The 19133-nt window shown below is 42.5% G+C and overlaps 1 protein-coding gene across 22 annotated transcripts in view; it reads right to left on the bottom strand.

Annotated features, from left to right (window-relative positions):
- The window catches only part of AZIN2 (antizyme inhibitor 2), a 42051-nt gene that overhangs the window by 5876 nt on the left and 17042 nt on the right, over positions 1-19133 (bottom strand). For 16 of the 22 annotated variants that reach the window (NM_001293755.1, XM_074033682.1, XM_074032969.1 and 13 more), the window contains 1 exon segment: positions 18978-19090. In NM_001293755.1, coding sequence (NP_001280684.1) covers positions 18978-19090 — 113 coding nt within the window. 22 annotated transcript variants of the gene reach the window in all.

Genomic DNA, 19133 nt, shown 5'->3' on the forward strand with positions numbered 1-19133 from the left:
ATGGAATCCCTAAATAATTCTTCAACTTTTAAAGAATAAATCAATGGGCCAAGCATGGTGGCTCATGCCTGTAATCCCAGCACTTTAGGAGGCGGAGGTGGGTGCATCACCTGAGGTGAGGAGTTTGAGACCAGCCTGGCCAACATGGCAAAACCCTGTCTCTACTAAAAATACAAAAATTAGCTGGGCGTGGTGGTGGGCGCCTGTAATCCCAGCTACTCAGGAGGCTGAGGCGGGAGAACCACTTGAACCCAGGAGGCGGAGGTTGCAGTGAGCCAAGATCGTGCCACTGCACTCCAGCCTGGGCGACAAGAGCAAAACTCCATCTTGAAAACCAAAAAAGGCCGGGCACGGTGGCTCACACCTGTAATCCCAGCACTTTGGGAGGCCGAGGCGGGCAGATCACGAGGTCAGGAGATCGAGACCATCCTGGCTAACACGGTGAAACCCCGTCTCTACTAAAAATACAAAAAATTAGCCAGGCGTGGTGGCGGGAGCTTGTAGTCCCGGGAAGTGGAGCTTGCAGTGAGCCGAGATGGCACCACTGCACTCCAGCCTGGGTGACAGAGCAAGACGCTGTCTCAAAAAAAAAAAAAAAAAAACCAGAAAAGAAAAAAAAATCATCCAGCCTGACCAACACGGTGAAGCTCTGTCTCTACTAAAAATACAAAAAAATTAGCCGGGCATGGTGTCAGGCGCCTGTAACCTCAGCAACTTGGGAGGCTGAGACCGGTGAATCATTTGAACCCAGAGGCGGAGGATGCAGTGAGCTGAGATCGCACCACTGCATTCCAGCCTGGGTGACAGAGCAGAACTCCATCTCAAAAAAATAAATAAATAAATAAAAATAAAAATAAATCAATAATTCATACAAAAATATGTTAAAAGACAACAATGAGATAAACAAGGACAACACACACACACACACACACACACACACACACACACACACACACAACACCTATGGCCAAAATCTCATTTGTGAATATATAAATATATAGGCAAAAACCTGACACGAAATCTTAGCTAACCAAATTCACAGTCATATTCAAAGAGTCATCTTCAACAGTTAAATAATTTATCTTTAAAATGAAAGGTGCAGACAATAGGAGAGAAGTCGGTCACTGGCTTCATAACATGGAAAATATAGATCTACAGTTCAAGTTTAATTTTCCCAATACATATCAACATACCATTCAGTAGCCTGTAGCATCTATTCTTTATTACAACTACAGACAAAACAAAACCCCACAATGAAGAGAGGCTATTTTAAATAAGGATCCAACTCTGACTTCATTGAGACACACTAAAGTTCAGCCCCGTCATTTTCCAAATGGGGAAACTAGAGAAATAAGGCTCAGAGAGATTAAGTAGCTTGTTTTGACTAAGGTTACTCAGTTGGTCTATGGCAGAGCCAGGTCTCGAACCCATGTCTTCTGATCCAAGTCTGAAGCTTTATGTCATCATTCCTGTTTTATATATCATGAGAAATGCCAGCAATAGCTATCAGAATAAAAGAAACAAAAAAGCATAATACATAGAAGATGAAGAAATAAAATATTACACTGCAGATAACGTATTTGCCCACCTGGAAAACCGTAAGGGGGTGGGTATGGTTACTAGAGGAAATCAATGAATTTTAGAATGCAAGCCAGCATCTCAGCTCAAAAACACAGGGAAAAGTTTTCGCTCACAATAGTAGTGAAAGCATTAAGCTATTACATTATTGGATGTACTTGGGCCACAGTAATACTTACTCAAATAAAATATTAAAACCAGCTGGGCACGGTGGCTCACGCCTGTAATCCTAACACTTTGGGAGGCGGGCGGATCACGAGGTCAGGAGATCGAGACCATCCTGGCTAACATGGTGAAACCTCATCTCTACTAAAAATACAAAAGATTGGCCGGGCGCGGTGGCTCAAGCCTGTAATCCCAGCACTTTGGGAGGCCGAGACGGGCGGATCACAAGGTCAGGAGATCGAGACCATCCTGGCTAACGCGGTGAAACCCCGTCTCTACTAAAAAATACAAAAAACTAGCCGGGCTAGGTGGTGGGCGCCTGTAGTCCCAGCTACTTGGGAGGCTGAGGCCTCTGAAGAGAATCGCTTGAGCCCGGGAGGTGGAGGTTGCAGTGAGCCGATAGTGCACCACTGCACTCCAGCCTGGGCGACAGAGTGAGACCCCGTCTCAAAAAAATAATAATAACAAAACCTTCGTGGAAGAAATAAAAGATACAAAGTTTACACTATCCTAGCTAGAAAAACTTAGTAAAGCAAAAAAGAGAATTCTCCCTAATTTAATAACTAGATTAAATAAACTATTACTAATTGAAATCCCCAGAATGTTTTTTTAAACATTAGAAGTAATGTGGTAAAAGAATAAATGTGAGCCTGTCAAAGAATAATAATAAAGCAAATGACAAACTCAGTTTTTGTTAAATAATTTATACAAAAGAACATTTGTATCATGTCTAAGATATAACAAATGACAATAAAATGAATATCTGTATACTTACCACCCAGCTGAAGAAAGATAAAATTTCCAATATCTTTGAAACTCCCTATGTGCCCACTCCAATGACGTCCCCTCTTTCCTAACCTCTTCAGAGGTAGCCACCATCCTCACTTTCATGTTCATCATTTCCTTACTTTGTTTTCCATGAGTGTACCTAACCCTAAACAATGTATTGTTTAGTTTTGCACACTTTTAAAATTTATATAAATGAAATTATAGTGTGTAATCTCTACAAGTTCACAATACACTGCATAGAATTCACTGTACAGAATACACCATAATTTATGTATCTGCTACCCTGCCAACAAACATTAAGGTCGTTTCCAATGTTTTATATTATAAAGATATATACGTTCTGATATAGCTCCTCAAACACACATGCCAGGAGTTTCTTTGCAATATAGGCCTAGGAACTTGCTGTAATGTAGGGCATATGTATGTTTAAATTTATCTGAATAATGCCTACTTCTTTCCCAAAGTAGTGATACACCAGCTCCCACCTAGCAGTGCCTAAGGACCCAACTACGCCATATCCTCACCAACAGTTGGCATTATCATGCTTTTAATGTTTTTCTAATCTAGTTGGTATAAAATGGTATCTCATTTTCACTTTTATTTGCATTTCCTTGATTACCACTGAGCACCTTTTCATTTTATCTTCTGTGAATTGCCTGGCAAAGTATCTTGCCTGTATTTCTATTGAGTTGCTTTTTTCCTCATTTTCTTGAGATTCTTGTTTGTCTCTATTTCTTACTTAAGAATTCTTCAGGCCGGGCGCGGTGGTTCACGCCTGTAATCCCAGCACTTTAGGAGGCCGAGGCAGGTGGATCACAAGGTCAGGAATTCAAGACCAGCCTGGCCAACATGGTGAAACCCCATCTCTACTAAAAAAACAAATACAAAAATTAGCTGGGCATGGTGGCATGTGCCTGTAATCCCAGCTACTTGGGAGGCTCAGGTGGGAGAATTGCTTGGACCTGGGAGGCAGAGTTTGCAGTGAGCCGAGCCACTGCACTCCAGCCTGGGCTACAGAACAAGACACCGTCTCAGGAAGAAAAAAAAGAATTCTTCATATATTTTGTCTACTAATCTCTTATCAATTATATGTGTGTTTCAATATTCCTCCCAGTTTGCCTTAGCTGGTCTATTTCTTATGCTGGTATCAAAACTAAACTATTTTAATTACCCTCTGTGTTAGAAGTTATATTATCTTATTTCTATTCTTATAGTGGTTACTCTAGACATTTACATTTTACCATCTCAATGTGGCATTCAATAGCTGTACCATCTATTCTTGATCAAAACTACAGAAAAATCAAAACAAAACCCCACAATGAAGACAGATCGTCTCAATAAGGAACCAACTCTAACTTCGTGGAGATACACTGGAATGGCCTCACTTCAAAAACAAGAAGCAACATTAGTAATTAAAGTTCAGCCCCCTCATTTTCCAACTGGAGACGCTACAGAAATAAGACTTAGAAAGATTAAGTAACTTGCCTAAGGTTACCCAGCAAGTACATGGTAGCATTCACCTTAGTGGCCTTCACAGTTCAGCCCTGGCCTGCACCTTCCAGTGAGATTCTCCCCCACTCAGCAGCAGGCTGCTTCTGTGCTGCACGGATTGTTGAGGTAGTCACCCTCTGACAAGTTTGCCACTGGTAGACTGCTGTTTCTGTGACACTACAGTCTCTCCTCAAAGATTTCAATATCAGCCTTGGAGGGAGGAGCCCTCGTCCTCTGTGTTTCTAAGTTCCTCCCTTGTTCATTCTCCCCCAGGACCAGCAGTGGTAGCTGGTTTTACTCCTTTTAGTACTTGTAATTTTTTTTTTTTTTTTGAGATGGAGTCTCGCTGTGTCTCCCAGACTGGAGTGCAGTCGCATGATCTCGGCTCACTGCAAGCTCCACCTCCCAGGTTCACGCCATTCTCCTGCCTCAGCCTCCCGAGTAGCTGGGACTACAGGCGCCCGCCACCACGCCCAGCTAATTTTTTGTATTTTTAGTAGAGGCGGAGTTTCACCGTGTTAGCCAGGATGGTCTCGATCTCCTGACCTCATGATCCACCCGCCTCGGCCTCCCAAAGTGCTGGGATTACAGGCATGAGCCACCACGCCCAGCCTTAGTAATTGTAATTAATCACCTTTAGAATTAACTATTCTTTATGTTAAAATGTCCCTGTTCAAATTACTAGTGTGGCATCTGTATCCTGATACAGTCTCTTCCTGAAACTATGATTGGACATTACGCCTTCTCACTCTATGCACCATTTCCTTAGCCTTTCCTGTATCTTTTTGTCTCTGTGCTACATTTGGATACTTTCTTCAACTCTATCCATTCTCTCAGTCTGTCTTCTGTTGTCTTTAATATGCTGCTTACCCTGGCCATAATTTCAATTTTCATATTTTTCATTTCTAGAAGTTCTATTTAATCCTTTTTAAAATCTGCTGCAACATATTTTTATATTCACTTATTCTTTGGTCATATTTTCAATTTCTTATTTCTTCAAACGTTGTAAAAGAGTGTTAGCACCTGATAATTCCAATATATGAAGTAAATGCAGGTCTGATCTGCTACCTATTGCTTTTGTGGTTCTTCCTCACAGTGACTTGTTTCTTTTTTTTTTTTTTTTTTTTTTTTTTGAGACAGAGTCTTGCTCTGTCGCCCAGGCTGGAGTGCAGTGGCACAATCTCGGCTCACTGCAAGCTCTGCCTCCCAGGTTCATGCCATTCTCCTGCCTCAGCCTCCCAAGTAGCTGGGACTACAGGTGCCCACCACCATGCCCGGCTATTTTTTTTTTTTTTTAATTTTTAGTAGAAATAGGGTTTCACGTGTCAGCCAGGATGGTCTTGATCTCCTGACCTCATTATCTGCCCGCCTCGGCCTCGCAAAGTGCTGGGATTACAGGCGTGAGCCACTGCGCCCAGCCTGTTTCTTTGTATGTTGTGATTTTTGACTGTGAGCTCATGTACTTTGAAATCTTATCTGTGAGCATTCTTATCTTTGAAACCTTATCTCTGAGAAGCCTAAACTGAAGATTCCTCCTCCAGAGAGAATTTGTTTGCTTCTGCCAGATGAAATTATTTTGAGGCTTAAGGTTTTTCAGACCATAGTTAATGGTCTGGCCACAAGCCCAAGAGAAGGCTGGCTTGTGGTTGCAAAATCTCAATTTTTTGCTCTCTTCCAATCACTACAAAGATCAAAACAGGGAAGTTTTCTTGCTGTCCTTCTCTGTAGAATGGGCTCTTTTCTCTAGTTGACCCTTACACTAAGGATGTACTTCTTTTGGGTTCTCAGCTCTATGTAAGGGTATCCTATTGGATTCTCCATCTTGACTAGGCCCTAGGAACCCACACAGATATCAAAATTGAAGGCCAATGCTACCATGATTCAGCATACACTCCAAAACAAAAATCCAGTTTCAGAATTAGGTTGCCATTTAGCACATATTTAGATAATCACTGTTTTGTATGCTTGGGAAACACTAATGAACAAAATACACAAAGGTCCTTGTCCTCATGGGGTTTACAGTCTAGCAGGGGAAGGTAAACAAGTAAATTATACAGTATGTTAGGGCCAGGAGCGGTGGCTCACACTTGTAATCCCAGCACTTTGGGAGGCTGTGGTGGGCGGATCACAAGGTCAGGAGATCGAGACCATCCTGGCTAACACGTGAAACCCTGTCTCTACTAAAAATTCACACACAAAAAAAATAGCCCAGCGTGGTGGTGGGTGCCTGTAGTCCCAGCTACTCGGGAGGCTGAGGCAGGAGAATGGCATGAACCTGGGAGGCGGAGCTTGCAGTGAGCCGAGATCGTGCCACTACACTCCAGCCTGGGTGACAGAGCAAGACTCTGTCTCAAAAAAAAAAAAAAAAAATTATATAGTATGTTAGAAGGTAACAAGCACTACTGAAAAAAAAAAAAAAAAAGAAAAGAAAAGAACACACAACACCAAAGACACAATCCATAAAAGAAAGAATTGATAAACTGGACTTCATTAAAATTAAAAATTTCCACACTTCAAATGACAGTATCACCAGGTGTGGTGGCTCACACCTGTAATCCCAGCACTTTGGAAGGTCGAAGCAGGCGGATCACTTGAGGCCAGGAGTTCGAGACCAGCCTGGACAACATGGTGAAATCCCATCTCTACTAAAAATACAAAAATTAGCCAGGCTTGGTAGTGCACGCCTGTAATCCCAGCCACTCAGGAGGCTGCAGCAGGAGAATCGCTTGAGCCTGGGAGGTGAAGGTTGCAGTGAGCCAAGATCTCATCACTGCACTTCAGCCTGGGTGACAGAGCAAGACTCTATCTAAAAAAAACAAAAACAAAAACAAAAACAAAAAACAAAACAAAAAAAAAATGTTAAGAGAAGACAAGCCACAGACTGGGAGAAAATAGTTGCAAAACACACATCTGATAAAGGACTGTTATCCAAAATATATGAAGAACTCTTAAAACTCAAAAATTAGAAAACAAACAACTAAAACTCTGTTTATAATGGTCAAAGGAATTTAACAGATACTTCGCCAGAGAATATACACAGATGGCAAATAAACATATGTCATCAGGGAAATATAAATTAAAACAACAAACACCACTGCACCCTTATTAGAATGGCCAAAATTCAGAACACTGGCAACACCAAATGCTGGTGTGGATGTGGAGCAACAAGAACTCCCATTCATTGCTGGTGGGAATGCAAAATGGTACAGCCACTTGAAATACCGTTTGGCAATTTTCTGCAAAACTAAACATATTCTTACCATATGATCCAGCAATTCTACTCCTTAGCATTTACCCAAAGGAGTTAAAAATGCATGTCACACAAAAACTTACACATAGGTGTTTATAATAGCTTTATTCATAATTGCCAAAACTTGGAAGCAACCAAGATGTCCTTCAGTAGGTGAATGGATAAACTGCTCTACACCCAGACAATGGAATATTCAGTGCTAAAAAGAAATCAGCTATCAAGCCATGAAAGGACATTTAGGAAACTTAAGTGCATATTGCTAAGTGAAAGAAGCCAATCTGGGCCATGGTGGTTCATGCCTGTAATCCCAGCACTTTGGGAGGCCGAGGTGGGCGAATCACTTGAGTTCAGGTGTTCGAGACTAGCTTGGCCAACATGGTGAAACCCCATCTCTACTAAAAATACAAAAAGTATCTGGGCATGGTGGCACATGTCTGTAATCCCAACTACTCGGGAGGCTGAGGCAGCAGAATCACTTGAACCCAGGAGGCAGAGGCTGCAGTGAGCCAAGATCATACCACTGCACTCCAGCCTGGGCAACAGAGTGAGACTGTGTCAAAAAAAAAAAAAAAAAGAAAAGAAAAAAGTCAATCTGAAAGTCTTTAATTCATTTTGTATATGGTGTGAGATAGGGTCCAATTTTATTTTTCTGTATGTGGATATCTAGTTTTTCTAACACTATTTATGGAAGAGACTGTCCTTTCCCATTGTGTGTCCTTGGCACGTTTGTTAAAGATCAATTGACCGTAAATACATGGATTTATTTCTGGGCTCTCTGTTCTATTCCACTGGTCTGTACGTTCGTTTTTATGCCAGTACCATGCTGTTTTGCTTACTATAGCTTTCTAGTATATATTTTGAAATCAGATAATGTGATGCCCCCAGCTTTCTTCTTTTTGCCCAAGATACTTTGGCTATTTAGGATCTTCTGTGGTTTTATGCAAATCTTAGGATTTTTTTATACTTCTGGGGAAAAGATCATTGGAATTTTTATAGGGACTGCATTGAATCTATGGATCACTTTGGGTAGTATGAACATTTTAACAGTATTAATTCTTCCAATTCACAAACATGGGATATCTTTCCATTTATTTATATCCTTTTTTATTTCCTTCATCAATGTTTTCTAGTTTTCAGTGTACAGATCTCTTACCTCCTTAAATTTCCTAAGTAATTTTTTGACGCAATTGTAAATGGGATAGTTTTCTTGATTTCTTTTTCAGATAGTTAGCATATAGAAACATCATATGTTAATTTTATATCTTCTAACTTTACTGAACTTCTTAAGTCTAATAGTTTTTCAGTGAAGTCTTTAGAGGTTTTTGTTTGTGTGTGTGTGTGTGTGTGTGTGTTTGTTTTGTTTTGTTTTTTTGAGATGGAGTCTGGCTCTGTCGCCAGGCTGGAATGCAGTGGCGCCATCTCGCTTCACTGCAGCCTCCACCTCCCAGGCTCAAGTGATTCTTGTGCCTCAGCCTCCTGAAAAGCTGGAATTACAGGCACACACCACCATGCCCAGCTAATTTTTGCATTTTTAGTAGAGACAGGGTTTCACCATGTTGGCTAGGCTGGTCTTGAACTCCTGACCTAAAGTGATCTGCCTGCCTCAGCCTCCCAAAGTGCTGGGATTACAGGCGTAAGCCACTGTGCCAGCCTTTGTGTGTGTGAGATGGAGTCTTACTCTGTTGTCCAGGCTGGAGTGCAGTGGCATGATCTTGACTCACTGCAACCTCCGCCTCCCAGGTTCAAGCAATTCTCGTGCCTCAGCCTCCTGAGAAGCTAGGATTACAGGCACACACCTTCACGCTTGGCTAATTTTGTATTTTTAGTAGAGACAGAGTTTCACCTCATTAGCTAGGGTGGTCTTGAACTCCTGACCTCAAGTGATCCACCAGCCTTGGCCTTCCAAAGTGCTAGGATTACAGGCATGAGCCACCACGTCCAGCCTTAGAGTTTTCTGTATATAAGATAATGTTATCTGCAAACAGAGACAATTTTATATCTCCCTTTCCCATTTGGATGCCTTTTATTTCTTCCTCTTGCCTAATTGCTCTGGCTAGGACTTCTAGTACTACACTAAATAGAAGTGGTGAGAGTGAGCATCCTGGTCCTGCTCCTGACCTTAGAATCTTTGCTGAGTATAACATTAGCTGTGAGCTTGTCATATATAGCCCTTATCATATTGAGGTACATTCCTTCCGTACCTAATTTGTTGAGAGTTTTTATCATGAAAGGATGCTGAATTTTGTCAAATGCTTGTCTCCATCTACTGAGATGATCATATGATTTTTATACTTCTTTTTTTTTTTTTAAGTTTTGTTTTTTTTTTTTTTTTTTTTTTTGAGACGGAGTCTCGCTCTGTCGCCCAGGCTGGAGTGCAGTGGCGCGATCTCGGCTCACTGCAAGCTCCGCCTCCTGGGTTCACGCCATTCTCCTGCCTCAGCCTCCCGAGTAGCTGGGACTACAGGCGCCCACAACCGCGCCCGGCTAATTTTTTGTATTTTTAGTAGAGACGGGGTTTCACCGTGGTCTCGATCTCCTGACCTTGTGATCCGCCCGCCTCGGCCTCCCAAAGCGCTGGGATTACAGGCGTGAGCCACCGCGCCCGGCCTGATTTTTATACTTCTTTGTGGTATTATAGTATATCACATTTATAAATTTAGACACATTAAAATATCTTTGCATCCCAGAGATAAATTCCACTTGATCATGGTGTGTGATCATTTAATGTGCTATTTAATTTGGATTGCTAGTATTTTGTTGAGAATTTTTGCATCTATGTGAACATGGCCTGTAATTTTCTTTTCTTATGGTATATTTGTCTGGCTTTGGTGTTAAGGTAATTGTGGCCTTGTAAAATGAGTTTGGAAGTGTTCCCTCTGCTTCAGTATTGTGGAAGAGTTTGAGAAGGATTGGTATTAATTCTTTTTTACATGTTTGGTAGAATTCACCAGTAAAGCCATTCAGGTCCTGGGCTTTTTTTGTTGGGAGGTTTTTGATTACTGATTCAATCTCCTAACTCATTATTGGTCTATTCAGATTTTCTCTTTCTTCATGATTGAGTCTTTGTAGGTAATATGTATCTAGGAATTTATCCATTTTGCCTAGGTTATCCATTTGTTGGTGTATAATTATTCATGCTAGTAGTGGTCTCTTATGATCCTTTGAATTTCTGTGGTATCTTGTAATGTCTCCTCTTTCATTTATAATTTTGAGTCTTCTCTTTTCTTAGTCTAGGTACACTCTTGGTAAGTGCTATTGCAATACATTCCAAACAGATTCACACTTTTGAAAGCATAAAAAACTAGAAAATGGAATGGCAAGTAAGAAAGCCCCATCCTAGAAATAAAAGGAGGATCTCTCTGCATGGACTGGGGTAACTGTCCTGAATTTTGCCCCCCACGATTCTCATAAAACTCCCACGATACTTGCCTCCTCTCAATTCCACCCTATACTCAATCATATCTTGCATTTGTGAAGTGCTGATACACATTTTTTGAACTGCATCTTTACACACTGATATGGTTGGGCTTTATGTCCCCACCCAAATCTCATCTTGAATTGTAATCCCCAGATATTGAGGGAGGGACCTGTTGGGAGGTGACTGGATCGTGGGAGGCAGTTTCATCCATGCTGTTCTTATGATAGTGAGGGAGTTCTCATGAGAGCTGATGGTTTTAAAAGTGTTTGGAAGTTCCCCCTTCACACCTCGCTCTCCTGTGGCCATGTAAGATGTGCCTGCTTCCCCTTCTGCCATGATTGTAAGTTTCCTGAGGCCTCCCTAGCCATGCAGAACTGTGTCAATTAAACCTCTTTCCTTTATAAATTACCCACTCTCAGGTATTCCTTTATGGCAGTGTGAGAACAAACTAATACACACACTAAATATGTATCATTTTAGAGCACTCAATGAACATTTAAAATGTTTATATATTAAAAAGTCCACCTAACACCTCAGTATTTAAAGAAAACCATATGCTCACAATATTTAAAATTTTAAAGTGAAAAACAAAGTGCACTATGACACTTCTTTTAAAAGTAGAAATCAAAAACAAGATTGGTCTTTCAAAATGTTACAGCATTTTAAATTAGAGCTTTTGGGCTTAGTTCTCTCCCCACACCCAGCTCTGATTTTTTCCAATATTTTAGAAGTATATTAAGGAAAACACCTTTTAACATCAGAGCAGCTAAAATTGGTTAAATCATGACATTAGTAAACAAAAAGTTTTGCTTATTCTTAGCAAAAGACTAGACAACTTTTAAAAAAAATTATCAGGTCAGGCGTGGTGGCTCATGCCTGTAATCTCAAGATGGAAGGATTGCTTGAACAAAAACAAGGAGTGTGAGACAGCCTGGGCGACATGGCAAAACCCCATCCCTACAAAAAGTACAAAAATTAGCCAGGCATAGTGGCATGTGCCTGTAGTCCCAGCTATTCAGAAGCTGGAGTGGGAAGGATGGCTTGAGCCTCGGAGGTGGAGGCTACAGTGAGCGTGATTGTGCCACTGCACTCTGGCCAGGGTGACACAGTGTGACCCTGTCTTAAATAAAATAAAATTGTCATTAAACCCAAAAAAAGTAGAAATCAAAGTACATTTAACAACAGTCATCTCTGAATGGTGGGATTAGTGAATCATTTTATTTTACTATTTGTGTTAAATTTCTTCTAATAAACATTCTATTTCTATAAGACAAATATATATATATATATATATATATATATATATATATATAAAATAAAGATAATTTATAACAGCAGAGCACAAAAGAAAGTAACAGATTTCCTTAGAATTAATTACAGCAGGCTGGGCGCAGTGGCTCACGCCTGTAATCCCAGCCCTTCGGGAGGCCGATGCAGATGGATCACGAGGTCAAGAGATCGAGATCATCCTGGCCAACATGGTGAAACCCCATCTCTACTAAAAATACAAAAAATTAGCCAGGTGTCGTGATGGGCACCTGTAGTCCCAGCTACTCGGGAGGCTGAGGCAGGAGAATCACTTGAACCCAGGAGGTGGAGGTTGCAGTGAGCCAAGATTGTGCCACTGCACTCTGCGCTCCAGCCTGGTGACAGAGTGAGACTCCGTTTCAAAAAAAAAAAAAAATTACAGCAAACTTAGTTAAAACACAATAGTGTGTCAAACTTTCTATGAAAGAGTAACAAAGAATTACAAAACTAAAATAATAAACCAATAGAGTTAAAAATATTTGTATCAAACATCATATTAAATACATGCACACATGCATATGCAAGTTCATCTCTATGTGCAAGAAAAAACTTCAAGACCTCCCAAATTAAGTGAACAGAGGATATAAAAAGGCATTGATACCAAAAGAAATAAAACAATAAACAAAAACACAATGCTTTATCCTTGTCAAAGACATAGAAATGAAAGAAACAATGGCTGGGTACGGTGGCTCATTCCTGTAATCCCAGCACTTTGGGAGGCCAAGGCAGGCGGATCACTTGAGGTCAGAGTTCAAGAACAACCTGACCAACATGGGGAAATGCCATCTCTACTAAAAATACAGAAATTAGCCAGGCGTAGTGGCGGGCGCCTGTAATCCCAGCTACTCAGGAAGCTGAGGCAGCAGAATCACTTGAACCTGGGAGGCAGAGTTTGCAGTGAGCCAAGATTGCAGCACTGCACTCCAGCTTGGGTGACAGAGTGAGATTCCATCTCAAAAAAAAAAAAAAAATCTATTCAATTCCAACATATACTAAACCTGCTGTGTGCCAAGTTCTGTACTAGGGAAACAGATATGAACAGATATGAGACCCTCAAGGGTCTCACAGTTTATTGAATGATTGATTCATTCATTCACAATTCATTCAACAGATATTTAGTGAGCACCTACTATGTGCCAGGCACTGTGTCTAGTGCTGGGAACTCAGAGGAAACTAATTGGACAAGGTGGCTGCCCTCATAGAGCCTACCTGCTAATGGAGCAGACAGACTATAGGCAAGTAAACAAAAACATGATAATTAACAGATTATGATGGGCTGTGAAGAAAATAAGCAGGGTATCAAAATTATCTGATTGAGGGAGGTGAGCCTACTTTAGAGAGGGCAGTCAGGAAAGGCCTCCCTGACGAGGTGACATCTGAGCTGAGACATAAGAAAGAGAATACAGCAGCTGTCTCAGGGGCGAGTGAAAGAGCACTCTGGGCAGAGCGAATGCAAAGGCCCTGAGAGCAGAAACAACTTAGGTGTTACAAAAACAGAAAGGAGGGGAGTGGGGCTGGAGCTGGTAAGTGGAGCTGAAAACAGGGACAGGAGTGAGGCAAGAGGTGGCTGGGAAGATGGCGGGTGCCTTGCTGGTTGTGGTAAAGAGTCTAGGTTTTATTCTGAGAGCAGTGGGAAGGTGTTAAGCAGAGGAGGGGCATAGTCTTTGGGATTTTAAAAGATCATTCTGTCTGCAGCGTGGAAAATGGGTGGTAAGCAGGTAGGAGTAGGGGCCGGAAAACCAGTTAATGGTTACTGCAGTAGCTCAAGCAGGAGGCAATGGTGGCTTGCATTAGGGTGGTGACACAGAAAGAATTCACTGAATTCAAAATGTATTTTGGAACTACACTCAAGAATTGCAGGTGGACTGCATGTGGAAGGAGAGGGAAAGCAAGAATCAAGAATAATGCCAACGTTTTTAGCTTCAGCAGTTGGCTAGTGGCAGTGCTATTTACCGAGAGAAGTTGTGGTTGGAAATCAAGAGTTCAGTTCTGAACAAGTGAATTGAGATGTCTGTGAAATCCCAGTAGGAATGTCAAGTGGGTAGCTGGATGTACAAGTCTGGAGCTCAGGGGTGCGATCCAGGGTAGAGATAGAAATGTGGCAGTGAGGATAGTATGGAAGATACTAAGAGCCTCAGTCTGGAAGCATTTACTTAGGAAGTGCACATAGACAGAGAAGATCAAGGACTGAGGCCCGAGACAGTCAACACTTAAAGGGTGAGCAGAAGAAGTGCCAAGGAGACAAGGTGAGAACAGCAGAAGAGTAGCCAAGGCCCAGGATGTTGCCACAGAAGCCAGGAGAGGTGAGCATGAAAACAGAGGAGGACCAGCTGCTGGGACAGAAGAGCCACATGGAAGAGCTAGCAGCATGGAAGTGACTTTCAAGAGCATCTTCCATGGCATCATGGAACAGGTTCCTGACTGGAGAGGTTGGAAGGGCTAAGGGAGCTGAGTGAGCAGGGGCAGTGGGTACAGACCACTCAGTGGAGAAATTCAGACATGAAGGGCAATGCCAACTTACAAAGTCCCTGGAAGAAGTTCCTGGAAACACGTTTGGCCAGTAAATATACAAAGAGATGTCCAGCTTTGCTAGTGATGAGGGAAATGCAAATCAAGACACAGTGAGATACCATTTTACATCCATTCCACTGAGAAAGTGTTTTCAGTCTGGCAATACCCCGTGCTGGGGAAAACGCAGAGCCACTGAGTCTCTTACACACTGCTGGTGGGATTGTCAGTCAACACTTCAGAAAACTGGCACTGTCTCTTGAAGCCAAGCATTCACATGCCCTGTGCCCAACCATTCCACTCCTTGCTCACTCATCAGAGAGAGAGGAACAAGAATTCACAGTGGCAGTATTCACAGTAGCAAAAACCCAAAGACAGTCCAAATGCCTTGAGAGGAGAATGGACAAATAAACTGCAGCATACTCACCAAAAGAGCGCTACACAGCAGTGAAATGAATGAACTCTAGAGACATGCACAGGGTGGGTGGCTCTTAGACTGTGATATGAAGGGAGAAAAAGCCCAAACAGGTTACATGCATCAAAATACCTTTTTATAAAGCAAAAAAAACAAATACAATAAATTATAAATACACTCGAGGAATAGATTTAGATGTGATAAACCTATACTGAAAAAGAAAGCCAGAGAATGATAATGCATGAGTCAAGATAGTGACGACTGCATGGAAGGCAACATAGGTTAAATGATAATAACGCTTATTATGCTCAAAAGAAAACAAAGACAAGATCTTCCATGGAGCATTTTTATTCCAAAGCTGATTGAGATGCTATTCGAACCACTAAATCTACCTAATTTCAAAAAACAAACAAAAAAAAAATACCAGGCAGAGAAACATGTTCAAAAGCACCAAGGGGAAATTCAGGAAATTCACCGATCAGGAAAATCAAGAATGCAGGAAACGCCACAGGAAAAACAACTCAGTTTAAAAATACCAAAAAAAAAAAAAAAAAAAAAAAACATTTAAAAAGAGGGTGGGGGCCAGGAACAGTGGTTTAACACCTGTAATCCCAGCACTTTGGGAGGGTGAGGCTGGACAATCACTCGGGGCCAGGAGTTCTCAACCCGCCTAGACAACACAGGGAGATTGCATCTACACAAAAAAGAAAAAGAAAAAAAGAGCATGGGGAAACCAATGGGTTAAGAGAGAGATATGGCGCCACCCAGTGGCTCATGCCTGTAATCCCAGCACTTGGGGAGGCCAAGGCAGGTGGATCATTTGAGGTCAGGAGTTCGAGACAAGCCTGGCCAACATGGCGAAACCCCATCTCTACTAAAAATACAAAAATTAGCCAGGCATAGTGGCACACACCAGTAATCCCAGCTACTCAGAAGGCTGAGGCAGGAGAAAAGCTTGAACCTAGGAGGCAGAGGTTGCAGTGAGCTGAGATCGCGCCACTGAAATCTAGCCTAGGTGACAGAGCGAGACTGTCTCAAAAAAAAAAAAAAGAGAGAGAGAGAGCAACATGGCAACCAAATGCACCATGCAGACTTTCTTTGCCTCCTGATTTCAGCAAATCAATATAAAAACCATTAAGAGACAGTTGAGGATAGCTCAACACCGATGATGGGGGACAGTATGGAACTGTTCATTTTTAAATTTCATAATGGAATTGTGATTTTTTAAGTTCCTTATTTTTTAGAAACATGTACAGTACTAAAATATTTTTTAAAAGCTCCAATAATATTTGTTCTCTACTTTTCTCATACATGGTTGTAGCTTGTATACTAATCACACACACACACACACACATACACACACGTGTTTCTATCCAACAGGACTGTACTTCCAAAGCACAGACAATTCCTCTGCAGACCTCAGCACAGTGCTTTGAATATTGAGAGTAGTACTTTGAGAGTACTGAATTATTTGCTGAATTTATAAAAATAAAAAAAAGAAACATGCATGGTGCAATGATAAGAAGTATACCCTGAGCCAAGGATTATGTTTCATATACCTTTTTTCTTTTTTTTTTTTTTTTTTTTTTTGAGACAGAGTCTTACTCTGTCACCCAGGCTGGAGTGCAATGGTGCAATCTCGGCTCACTGCAACCTCTGCCTCAGCCTCCCAAGTAGCTGGGATCACAGGCATGTGCCATCATGCCCGGCTAATTTTTGTATTTTTAGTTGAGACAGGGTTTCACCATGTTGGCTAGACTGGTCTCATAACTCCTGACCTCAGGTCATCCAACCGCCTCTGCCTCCCAAAGTGCTGAGATTACAGGCTTGAGCCACCATGCCCGGCCTCATACAACTTTTTATACCGAGGTGTAAACACAAAGTCCCTACGAAGGAAGAGCAGGTATGCAAAGAAAGATGCCAAAACTATTATACTTGTAAGGGGACCTTCTTTGGGAAAGAAGGTGCAGATACCCCCAACCAGGCTGAATCCCTCTTACACACACTCCCAGCACCACAGGAGTGAACTTATCATGTGTATTGTCATCTATTCAATGTCTGACTCCACCGCCAGGCTGTGGGCCCCACTCTGGAGGCGCTCATGTGGCCAGACTTGGAAAGCAGTTAAGAGCCTAAAGGAAGAAACCGCAGCATCGTCCAGAGGAGAAACAGCACAGACCACAAAGAGAGTCAAACATCCCAGTGCCCAAGTCAGGAATGCCAACTAGAGATCAGCCAAAGCAAAGATCCTGGTGGGGGACGTGGCAGTGGGCTGGGACCACCATCTCCTCTTCTGAGGAGCCCATGAAGGGAGTGGAGTGGGTGAGAGCCAGCATGCAACAGGAAGACAGGGACTGGAGAGCCAGAGTAACAGGGACGCAGCGGCTGCCCGCTTTGTAACCTGGCCGGCCTGGTCCCTTCTCAATGCAGTAGGATGTGGGCTGCCACAAGAATGCAGGCAATGCTAGTGCGTCAGAGTAGAGAGCTCAGCATTCCTCAGGACCTTGGGGAGGCCTACTCCGACCAGCAGATGTAACCACATTTAACCATGGAGTGAGGTTCCATCAAGCACATCCAGGGTGCCTGGGCACCTGGAGGAGGGAGGGAGGGAGGGAGAGAGGGGTTCCCTAGGCCAGCACAGGGATAAGGGACAGGAAGAGTCACAAAGTGGAGTTGATTTTCAAGACCCCTCTGATTGACTCTTGAAAAACTGGATAGGAGCTGGGGACGGTGGCTCACGCCTGTAATCCCAGCACTTTGGGAGGCCGAGGCGGGTGGATCACAAGGTCAGGAGTTCAAGACCAGCCTGGCCAACATGGTGAAACCCCATCTCTACTGAAAATACAAAAATTAGCTGGGTATGGTGGCATGTGCCTGTAATCCCAGCTACTCGGAGGCTGAGGCAGGAGAATTGCTTGAACCAGGACCCGGGAGGCAGAGGCAGCAGTGAGCCAAGATCGCACCATTGCACTCCAGCCTGGGCTACAGAGCAACACTCTGTCTCAAAAAAAAAGAAAAAGCAAAAGAAAAACTGGATAGGATGGGAAGGGAAGGAAAAACATATTGAGTGCTAGTTAGGCATTTCAAGGCATGCAAGGAAAGTTTCTTTCCAGGAAGAGGGGCTGCACAAAGATCAAGAGATGGGAAGAGTCCGGGCGTGGTGGTTCGTGCCTGAAATCCCAGCACTTTGGGAGACCAAGGTGGGTGGATGATTTGAGGTCAAGAGTTCGAGACCAACCTGGACAACATGGTTGAAACCCCGCCTCTACTAAAAATACAAAAATTAGCCGGGAGTGGTGGCAGGTGCCTGTAGTCCCACCTACTTGGGAGGCTGAGGCAGGAGAATCACTTGAACCCAGGAGGCGGAGGTTGCAGTGAGCTGAGATCGCACCACTGCACTCCAGCCTGGGTGACAAAGTAAGACTCCATTTAAAAAAAAAAAAGAGAGACAGAGATGGGAAGACACAATGGAGAGGGGAAGATACAATGATGTCTGGTTTTCTTTCTTTTCTCAAAGATGCCCATTAAAGGTGCTGGAGGCCCTGGGCTGGGTTCCACAGGCTAGGAGGAATGTTTTATGTGTTCCTGTTCCCCTGTTATTACAGAAAAACCCACTGTATATGAAGTGTTTCTACTTCCAGGAATTTACCACAGAGCTGTAACCTCAACATATATTCACAAGGCTCAAAAAGAGAAAACCAAATGTCCAACCACTAGAGTTAGATTGGTTAAAATACTATATAGTCATCAAAAATCATGTTGTCAAAGATCAGTTAATGGCATGGAAAGAGCTACACCCCATATAAATGGAAAAAGCAGGTTACAAAACAACATGATTCCAATGTCATGAAAAAAGTATAAGGCATTTTTTAAAGTATGCAATGCTCAGAGTCTTTCTCTGTGTGGTAGGATTATGTGGGATAACCTTCGTCATCCTTGCTGTCTATTATGGACAATAAATATGTTTGGCTTTTTAAAAATTAGATAAAAACACAACAAATGTTATTGAAATACACACACACAATTGAAAACAGGCCCACATGGGGTAAGCTCACCTTCTGCAGGATGGGGGTAGGGCAGATGTTGTCAAACAGGACTGAGTTGAAGATCCCATACACGCCCTCATCAAGGTGGTACACAACGGTCTTGGTGGTGGAACCATTTTCCTCTGCAGGAGAGGAGGGGTCAGGGCAGCACAAATAGCAATGTGA

The sequence above is a fragment of the Macaca fascicularis genome, chromosome 1 (assembly GCF_037993035.2).
Source record: "Macaca fascicularis isolate 582-1 chromosome 1, T2T-MFA8v1.1".
Classification (NCBI taxonomy): domain Eukaryota; kingdom Metazoa; phylum Chordata; class Mammalia; order Primates; family Cercopithecidae; genus Macaca; species Macaca fascicularis.